Raw genomic sequence first — 10,777 nt, 5'->3', positions numbered from 1 at the left:
ATAGTTCCAATACTTTCACATTTAATTTAACATTTCGTGATAAATAACTGCATACAGGAGGACTTTACAAAAACATGGTTTATCATTGCCGACACGGCTGTCTCCAGGCCCATCTGTGCCGGTACCAGGCAGGTCGTTGCAGGCTCAGCTCCCAGATTCACTTCTTCACCTTGCCCTGAGCTGCCACGGCCTCCATGGCTGCCTTCACCGTCGCCTCGTCTCCCAGGAACTGCATGGGCTTGGTGGGCTTCAGATTGGCATCCAGCTCGTACACGATGGGTATGCCGGTCGGCAAGTTCAGCTCCATGATCGCAGCATCCGACAACCCTGGAAAGACCAACGGTGACAAACTTAGAGGATGCAATGTTCTGTGACAACACTTCAATCAGAATCCTCCTCTGCAGCCACATCCCCTTTGCCCCCAGACAGAGGTAAGCAATGTGTCACGTGATGAACTGCTGTATCATCTCTACTACACAACACGTACATTATATAAAGCACTCCATTCAATAAGCAAGGATATCATATGCAGGAACGCTATCTATCTGTCTATCTATCTAACACACAGGGAAATGGATGCCAGCACACATTGGCTATGAGAGAAAGTAAGAACAGGTTTATCAAGAGTGAAGAAACAAGCAGCAGCAGAAAGGATGTGCAGGAAGAGAGGTGGAGGGACGGCCATGCAGGCAGGGCAGGTGAAGTGGGATAGACAGCTTGGTGAAGGGGGGGGGGGGGGGGGGGGGGGGGGGGTGGGGTCAGTGGAGCGCCAGTGATCTGGAGGGACAGACTCGGGTTGAAGCGAAAGAAAGTAAAGTAAACAAACAATGGTGCCAAGGCTGAATATGTGGAAGGTGGGAAGACAAAAGGTAGCGGATTGGAATCGAGCTGGAACAGTGTGGGATAGCACCAACCCATCCAAGCTTATTCCAGACAACTTCATGACATCCTTTCTTCTCAGAAGGCATTGAAAACAGCTGCTGTTCATCACCGAGCTGATTCAAGCTGATGACTATTAACCAGTTGTGGCCCCAACAGAAACCTAGTTGAAACTTTTCCCATTGTCTGGGCTGCTTCATGATCAGAATGGGAAAATCCCGTCTGATTTTGGCCTGTGGGGTGCAGGCTAATACTAAAATGTTACTGAAAACTAGTTGTTAACAGTAGAGATCAGGGTTAAATAAAGCAAATTTAATACCAGAACGGTTCTAATGCACAAGGAGGTGGAGGGTATTGGCAGCAAAGTTGGTATGTGCATTATTTTGTCAATTAAGTGATTTATACCAGACTTGATATGGGTAACACACTTTTCCTATCTTCTTCCAGGAAATCAATTATTTGGGAAGCTGCAAAAGCCGCTTTCCCAGGCTTCTCTACATTTTCAGTTTAGGGCAGTACAGTGGCACAGTGCTAGAGTTGCTACCTTGCAGCACCAGAGACCTGGGTTCAATCCTGAATACAGTTATGGTTTGTACGGAGTTTGCACATTCTCCCTGTGACCATGTGGGTTTTTTCCATGTGCACTGGTTTCCTTCCACAACCCAAAGACTTGCAGGTTTGTAGGTTAATTGGCTTCAGTAAAATGGTAATTTGTCCCTAGTGTGTAGGATAGTGCCAGTGTACAGGGTGATCGCTGGTAATAGCTGGTGCTGTATCTCATGTCTTAAGCATCAATCTGTATAATCTCAATTAATTCAACCCCCACCAGTGCTGAGAGAGTTCCAGCAAAGTTCTCTGCCACAGGCCCTGACCTTTATGAAGCAGGGCTCTGCTCTCCAGTTACAGTCTAGTCTGTCTGGTCTGTCAGCTTCTGCTGGGTATTTTTAGCATCCACTGATGCATGGTCAGGAGCGAAGGAGGGAAAAGGCTACAGTGACATTTATAGCACCCTGCCCATCAAACTTCACCTCACAAAAATGAGCCATGCCCAACAGCGTTCCATATGAAACAAGATATACGAACTGAACAAACTTTGACATTACACACAACGAACTGCAGTTGCTGGTTGATAAAAAAAACATTGCTGGAGTAACTCCACGGGTCAGCCGAACATGGATAGGTGGTGTTTCGGGTGAGAGCCCTTCATCAGATGGTGTACTTGGGCACAGCAGGTGCAAGTGGAGGACCAAGATGGAGGCTGGGCCGTTGTCACATCTGTCCTCCAGCTTTGCCGTAGTCTTCAGGACTGAATGCAGGGATGGAACCACAGAACAGCTGGGCCGAGCAGGTACACTGTACCTGGCTCTCTTGCCCTGGGTCAGACCAGAGTAACTTGCATCATACAGGTACACTGTACCTGGCCCTCCTGCCCTGGGTCAGACCAGTGTAACTTGCATCATACAGGTACACTGTACCTGGCCTTCCTGCCCCGGGTCAGCCCAGACCAGTGTAATTTGCATCATACAGGTACACTGTACCTAGCCCTCCTGCCCTGTGTCAGCCCAGAACCATCATACAGGTACACTGTACCTACCCTTGCATTGTACAGCAGAGTAACTTGCATTGTACAGCATATAGTGTGACCATCTTTCGGACGAGACAACAAACTCAGACCAATTGTACTTTGTTAGGCAGGCACTAAATATCCCACTGTACTATTATAAGGAGCAAGGGAGTTACAGCAGAGGCCTGGCTGATATGAATCCGCCATATCCACTGGTACCTTGCTTCATGTTCAGATGTTTTCCCAACCATGCAATTGGTGCGAAGGGGACATTGTGGAGATGCATAACTGACAACGCTAGAGTACCAGTGCAAGCCTCTGCCCTCCCAACGCTACAGTATTTGGCCCACCATGTCCGCACCGTCCAGCGATCCTGCATACTGGTACTATCCTACACACACACTAGGGATAATTTACAATTAAACCAAGCCAATTAACCTACAAACCTGTGCGTCTTTGGAGTGTGGGAAGAAACTGGAGAAAACCCACACGGTCATGAGGAGAATGTGCAAACTCCACATGGACAGAAGCAGAGTGACACTACAAGGCAGCAACAGCACCACTGTGCCAGTCATTAGGATTTCCAATGTGGAGCAAACGGCTAAAGGCTTGTAGTGGAAGATATTTTATCAAACATTCCAAGCATCCTTGTCCTTCCCAAGGGGCTCTGCCGCTCCACACACAGGGCGCTCCATCAGTGCTGAGCCTCACACACATTCTTTACAAGTGGGTGCAGGATGTGGAGTTTTTGCAGGCACTTCAGCCACAGACAGCATCCTGCCCTCACCCAAATCTACATCTAGGATTCTCAGCAGCATTCACTGATTCATGATATGGTGTGGGCAACAAAAGTCAGAAAAGCAGACAATGTCAAGCATTCTAATGTTTGCCACGGCTCTTCAACTGACTAAGTCTGGAGGGGTCTCGACCCAAAACGTCTCCCATTGCTTCCCTCCAGAGATGCAGCCTGTCCGGCTGAATTACTCCAGCATTTTGGGTCAATTTTCGTAAACCACCATCTGCAATTCTTATTTTGTTTCAGCCCAGTGGAGGCTTTTCCCCTCAGTAAAACTCGTAATGGGCAATGTATCATTAGTTAGGAGAAGAACTTGCACATCAAATAATCTAGTCATTAGGAAACGGTGAAATTAGTTAGACACATAGGGTTTAAAAGTCACGTCTGGTTAAATGATTTACTAAACTAAACTCAGTTAATAAATCTTTTATTCTTGGACTGGGCCAGTTTAAATAAGCGTTGATTAAAAGAAAGGATTTGCAATGACAGATTATGCAAAGAGCAGAGAAATAGTGACTTCACATTGACCATGTCATGTACTGAAAATCCTTTTGATGAGACTCCTGCTGACTGCAAACAAGCACATTGAACTCTGAACATTAAACCACTGGAGCAGATAGGCGACTGCAAGACTTCTGCCTGGCGGTTTTGTCGGTAGCTCCAAAGCTGACTGACCCTGGATGGGAATGAACGCTCTCCGAGCTCAGCTCACTGCCCTTCAAAGGTCAATGGTAAGCAATACCTTCCCAAGCTGCCCCTGCAGAGAAGGCTACATAATATCTGAATACTTGATACGATGGGACCTCACCCTGCCTGTAAATGACCCATAGTATTTCAATGACTGGCAATAGCATGTGTGAGCTGGAAGTTCTAAAGCAGTGTCAGGAGGCAGATCTTTGGATAGAAAAAAATGGGTGATGTTTCGGGTCGAGATCCTTCTTCAGACTGAGTCTCCCTCATCTATTCAGAGATGATGCCTGTCCCGCTGAGTTACTCCAGCATTTTGCGTCTGTCTGGAATGATTGGTGATCTGTGCAAAATTATCAAGACTACAAAAATTGATCACTTGCAGCAGAGCTGCTGCACCTTAGGGGGCTGACAAAGTAAAGCATCATCTTGCCTCCAAAACTTTATGACCATTCAGACAATGATGCTTGCACTCGACTCTAACGTGCTACTGCTCAAGCTGCTGCATAAAGAAAGGTCAGAACAAAGAACTGCTCACTCTGTGGAAATACACACCAAAGAACCACTGATTTATTGAGCAGCCCTCAGATAGCATTGTCCTCCCTCACTGATGCATCAAAGCAAGGGCCTGGTCCACTGGACTCATCTCACACGTGGGACCATCCAACTCAAAGGCGAGATTGCTACTAAAAGTACAAAATTAGTTCAAGAATCTCTATCATTGAAACCAGCTCTTTGCAAGCACACACAGGTTATTTTGCAAGCACACACACGCAGGTTATCCCTTACCCTCTAGGTGCTTGACGATACCACGCAGACTGTTCCCATGGGCCGCGATCAGGACGCGCTTCCCTGCCTTGATCTGCGGTGCAATCACGTCATTCCAGAAAGGCAGGGCTCGTGCAATTGTATCCTTAAGACTCTCGCAGGTCGGCAGCTCACAAGACTTTAGTCCTTCATAGCGCCGAGCCTGGGATTAAACATTTGCAGCTCAGTTCAATATGCTCCAAGATAATTGGCATATCACAACAGATAATAATAATAAACACTTTATTGATCCCCTCAGGAAAATTCAGATGTCCAGAGGATAAAAGTTTTGAGTTTGCACTCCTAGGACAGTTTGTCAGTTTTATACTTTTAATGTTTTAAATACCTTCTGAAGTGCAGTCACATTATAATGTAGGTCATACAGCAATTGACCACAAAAGGCATTGCAAAAACCATATTTTTTTTGTGAGCTTCAGAGATTAATATAGGCACCAGACAGAAGCAACCAACCAAACAGCCATCACTGTTTGCATTAACTTTTAGACTATATTGATGGTCATTTTAGTGGGTGAGGTGTTTAAATATAGCCTCATTGCATCTTTAACAGACGCTGCTGTTAAAATTTTGAGACACTTCCACGACCTGTGTTTAAGCATCGCAAGGGAACATGTTAGTGGGGACAGAGGCAAGACTAGAAATGAAAAAATGCTAGTGCATGAGCACACTTCTAGCGACCCGGTTTCAGGCAATGCGTCAAAACGGCAGAGAATGCGGTGCTGTAAATTGTCCATGACATGAGGAGTGAGGTGGACAGAAGAGCAACGTGAGGAACTGCACGTCTCACTGCGAGAGGCGGAGAGAGACACAGAGCGGACGCAGAGTTGCAACATGAGGAAATGTCTGCAGCACCGTCCGCTCACAACACAGATGCAGTTGTGTGCATGATGTTAAATGTACAAATATGCTCCACGATTGAAGACGAGTGCAACGATCAATGGGCAGAGGTCGGACATTTTGTGAAGGGGCAGCGAGCTACACTGGCTCAAGTGCCAGCATTTGGGGAGAGGGGGGGTCGCCCGTTCTCCTCCACCCACAAAGTCTAGAGGTGTCACTACCCCACCCACACAGATATGGGGTAAATCCCATCGTACCCCCACACACCCAGCCAGCTAGCTAGCAATCCAGGGGTAATTCCCCATTATTCCACCCCCACATACCCTCCCTCATCCTCTTCCCCCCCCCTCCCCCTACCCCTCCCCCCATCACCCCACGTCCCCCCCCCCCCCTACCCCATTTCCCCCTCCCCCTCACCCCCTCCCCCTCCCCCCCCCCCTTTCCCTCCCGGGCCTCCCCCCCCCCCACCCCCCCCCTCCCCCCCCCCCCCCCCCCCCCCCCCCCCCCCCTCCCCCCCCCCCACCCTCATCCCTCCCTCCCCCCCCCCCTCTCTTTCCCCCCTCCCCTCACCCCCCCCTCCACCCCACCCTCCCTCACCCTCTCCCTTCCCCCCCTCACTTCCCCCCTCACCCCCCCCCCCTCACCCCCCCCCCATCCCCCCCCCCCTTTCCCCCCCTTCCCCCCCTCCCCTCATCCCTTCCCCACCCTCACCCCTTCCCCTCATCCCTCCCTCATCCCTACCCCCTCATCCCCCCCTCACCCTCATCCCCTCCCCCCCCCCCCCCCCCCGCCCCGCACCCACCTTGCTGATGGTGGTGTAGTAGGGGTGCTGCTCGTCCATGGGGGGCGGCGGGGTGTCGAAGGAGCGGCGCCAGATCTTCACCTGGGCCTCGCCGTGTTTGGCGGCGGTCTCGGCCTTGTTCAGGCCGGTCAGGCCGCCGTAGTGCCGCTCGTTGAGGCGCCAGGTGCGGGTGACGGGCAGCCACATCTGGTCGGTGGTGTCGAGGATGAGCCACAGGGTGCGGATGGCGCGCTTCAGCACCGACGTGAAGCAAATATCGAACTGGTAGCCGGCGTCCCTCAGCGCCTCGGCGCCGCGCTTCGCCTCGCACAGCCCCTTCTCGCTCAGCTCCGCGTCGAACCAGCCGCAGAAGCGGTTCTCCTGGTTCCAGGTGCTCTCGCCGTGGCGCACGATCACCAGCTTGTAGCACGCCATGGCCGGGGAGCCGCGAAATCAAGGCAGGCTGCGGTTGCTGTGGCGACGGCGACAGGCCCGGGAATGGCGGCTCCAGCTCACCGCGGCCCTATATATACCCTCGGTCCGCCCCGCCCCTAAACCATCGACCCCCCCTGGCCCCCTGGCCATCGACCCCGCCCCCTAAACCATCGACCCCCCCCTGCCCCTAAACCATCGACCCCCGCCCCCCCTGGCCCCTCGACCCCGCCCCCTGGCCCCTAAACCATCGACCCCGCCCCCTGGCCCCTCGACCCCGCCCCCTGGCTCACCCCCCCCTGCGACCACCCCGCCCCCCCTGGCTCATCCCGACCCCGGCCCCTCGCCCCCTGGCCCTCGACCCCGCCCCCCCTGGCTCATCGACCCCGCCCCCCTGGCTCATCCCCCGCCCCCTGGCCCCTCGACCCCGCCCCCCCAGCTCCCGCCCCCCCTCCTCATCGACCCCGCCCCCTGGCTCTGGCCCCGCCGACCCCCCCCCCCCCAGCCCCTCGACCCCGCCCCCTGGCCCATCGACCCGCCCCCTGACTCCCGCCCCCCCCTCGCCCCTAAACCATCGACTCCGCCCCCCAGCTAAACCCCGCCGACCCCTCCCCCCCCCCTCCCCTGCCCCGCCCCCTGGCTCCCTGACTCCGCCCCCTGACAATCGCCCCGCCCCCTGGCTCCCTGACTATAGGTTCCCCCGCCCCCTAACCCCGCCCCCTGGCTCCTCGACCCCCCGCCCCCTGCCCCTCGACCCCGCCCCCTGGCCTCTCGACCCCGCCCCCTGGCTCCCCCTCGACCCCGCCCCCTGGCTCATCGACCCCGCCCCCTGGACCCTGACAATCGCCCCGCCCCCTGGCTCATCGACTCCGCCCCCTGACAATCGCCCCGCCCATGAATCCATAGGTACCGCCCCTCCGCCCCCTGACTCTCGCCCCGCCCCACCCATCCCCGCCCCCCATGGCTCCTCGACCCCGCCCCCTGAACCAGCTCACTCCGACCCCTGACCCCGCTCACCCACCTCCTAGTATCTTTGGTTTTAAGACTAGTGATCGGTGGCCAGGTAGTTTACAGGTGTGGTTTTTTGCAGTGTAGGAGCAAACCGGAGCACCCAGAGGAAACCCTTGCAACGCTGTGAAGAACCTGCAAACTCCACACAGACAGCAGCCGAGGCCAGAATGGAATACAAGTTGCTGCATCTGTCAACACCTAGAGGCGGTGGACTGGAGGATTGGGAATCTATGCATGTAGGTCACTAAAACATCAGGTCACCTGTGGAAACTGCCTTTTCTATTTAGACAATTGTAGTCCCAGTGCCAGATTGATTTATTGAAAGATACATCATGGAATCAGGGCCTTTGACCCAGCGAGTCCATGCCCATCACCCGTATGCATTAGTTCTATTTTATTCCGTGTGTGCTCACCGCTCCAGGGGCAGGGTATAACCTACAGACCCACACGTCTTTGGGATGTGAGAGGAAACAGAGAGAACGTACTAACTCCACACAGACAGCGCCCAGGGTCAAGATGGAACCCGGGTCTCTTGCGCAGTGAGGCAGCAGTTCTACCCACTGCGCCACCATGTCGCCAGAAATTGAAACCTTTCCGTCATCCCTGGCTGTGGTGACAAGGGCCAGCGGTGAAGAGACAGAGGGCGTGAGATTAGGATAGAAGAGGTGCGATTGTGAAGCCAGAGGAAGGAATGGGTGGGGAGGGGAGAAACCGGTGTGAGTACAGGTGGGGCATAGGGAAGGTTGGGGGAGGGAGGGGGTGGTGAAAGAGGTGAGGGGGTTTATATTAGTTATCTGAAAATGGTGGATTCAGTGTTCATACTGTTGAGTTGTAAGTTATCCAAGCAATAGTTCGAGCAAATTGCTCAAAGGACTTGGTAGGTCAGCCAGCATCTGTGGAGTTAATAGACAGAAAATGTTTCGGGTGGGGACCCTTCTTCAGAGTGAATAGCGATAGTTTCACTGTGACAGGGCTTGCATGGATGAGTGAGTTAGAAGCCTTCCTTTTGTGCAAGGTATTTAGATTCAAATGTGGGCTAGACATGGGATCCGGAGTCAGGTCAGGCATCGCTAATGGCCTCTGATTCACAGGAGATCCTTCTTCACTGTGGTAATAAAACATGGCAACTCCTCCCCCTTCTGTTGTGGAGTAGACTGAGACTGACACCCCTCCCCCTCCCCAATCTTTGCACATCCCCCAAGCCTTTCCACTCGTCACTTTAATTTCATATTTCATGTGTTTTGTGTATTTTGTGTTTTGATGGCTGTTGGCAGATCAAATTCCCTCCTGGGATAAATAAAGTTGTATCGTATCATATCTCTGCCACAGAAGGCGGTGGAGGTCAATTCACTGGATGTTTTCAAGAGAGAGTTAGATTTAGCTCTTAGGGTTAATGGAATCAAGGGATATGGGGAAAAAGCAGGAATGGGGTACTGATTGTGGATGATCAGCCATGATCATATTGAATGGCAGTCCTGACTGGAAGGGCCGAATGGCCTCCTCCTGCACCTATATTTCTATGTATTGTATCGTATTGCCCAAACGACAGCCTGTGGTTGTGACGTCACATCCTCTGACCTTCATCCTGAGTTAAAAGTCAGAAGATGAAGTAACAGCTGTTACGATTATCTCACAGTGTGAATCAAATTCAGGGCTCGGACTGGTCAGGATCCCTGCACAGTCCGTCAGTTTGGTGCTCTATATGGGCGAGAGATCGAGTTTCTGGGACAGTGTGACCTTCAGACAATTTAAGTTCCTGTCTCAGTAACTGGGTGAAGCTGCATTTAAAAATAGGCACGGACTTAACTGATTGCAGTTAGTTCCATCTACTGGTGGCTTTCCATGTCAACAGACAAGAGCACAAAGGTTTTGGTGAATTAGTTCTGTTGTCTAAGAGTGCCCAGCAGAGGGAACTGTTGTTGGTTTATTACTGTGGAGGAAGGAACTGCAGATGCTGGTTTACACCAAACATAGACACAAAATGCTGGAGTAACTCAGTGGGACAGGCAGCATCTGTGGAGAGAAGTTTCGGGTCAAGACATCTCCTTCTTCTTTAGACACTACACCTACTGTGAGCCTTGTGACCGAGGAATGGCCTTAGAACTTTCACATTTATAGGTGACCTGCTGATTCTTCATTGCCAGATAGACAATAGACAATGGGTGCAGGTAGGCCATTCGGCCCTTCGAGCCAACACAGCCATTCAATATGATCATGCCTGATCTTCCAAAATCAGTACCCCACCTGCTTTTTCCCCATATCCCTTGATTCCTTTGGCCCTAAGACCTATATCTAACTCTCTCTTGAAAACATGCAGTGAATTGGCCTCCACTGCCTTCTATGGAAGAGAATTCCACAGATTCTCAACCGGGTGAAAATGTTTTTCCTCATCTCAGTCCTAAATGGCCTCCCCCTTATTCTTAAACTGTGACCCCTGGTTCTGGACATTGGGAACATTTTTCCTGCATCTAGCCCAAGGGTTCCCAACCTGGGGTAATGGGGTAAATGTCGCCTAACCAGGGGGTAAATTTGTTGATTGTGGATCTGTATATATTTTTTCTCATTGGCTGACTGTGTTTGGTTCTGGTATATACCGGTATCTGTTCATCATTAGTTGTTCAGAAATAAGTGAAATAACATTGTTATGTGCTATTAAAGTCGCCAGGGGTAAACGGGACGAGAAAGGTTGTGAACCCCTAATCTAGCCTGTTTAACCCCTTAAGAATTTTACATGTATACACATCAGTATACAAGCCCAGCCGCTCCATTCTATCAGATTCAGATTCAATCTTTATTGTCATTGTGCAGTGTACAGTACAGAGACAACGAAATGCAATCAATATACGACAGTCCCGGCATCCCGGGAATTAACCTGGTGAACCTACGATGCACTCCCTCATTCGCAAGAATGTCCTTCCTCAAATTTGGAGACCAAAACTGCGCACAATACTCCAGGTTGTTTAAG

The 10,777-nt window shown here is 51.7% G+C and overlaps 1 protein-coding gene across 1 annotated transcript; it reads right to left on the bottom strand.

Moving 5' to 3' along the window:
* LOC129713408 (phosphoglycerate mutase 2) lies at positions 1–6,897 on the bottom strand. The gene is made up of 3 exons (XM_055662449.1): positions 6,391–6,897; positions 4,716–4,896; positions 1–327 (listed from the first exon to the last, which is right to left on the bottom strand). The coding sequence occupies exons 1-3, from the start codon at positions 6,802–6,804 to the stop codon at positions 158–160; spliced, it is 765 nt and encodes a 254-aa protein (XP_055518424.1). The 5' UTR covers positions 6,805–6,897; the 3' UTR covers positions 1–157.
* Between the last annotated feature and the right edge of the window lie 3,880 nt (positions 6,898–10,777).

The sequence above is a fragment of the Leucoraja erinacea genome, chromosome 35, assembly GCF_028641065.1.
Source record: "Leucoraja erinacea ecotype New England chromosome 35, Leri_hhj_1, whole genome shotgun sequence".
NCBI lineage: Eukaryota > Metazoa > Chordata > Chondrichthyes > Rajiformes > Rajidae > Leucoraja > Leucoraja erinaceus.
The sequence above is the reverse complement of the archived record's forward strand: the minus strand, read 5'-3'. Positions and strand labels throughout refer to the sequence as shown.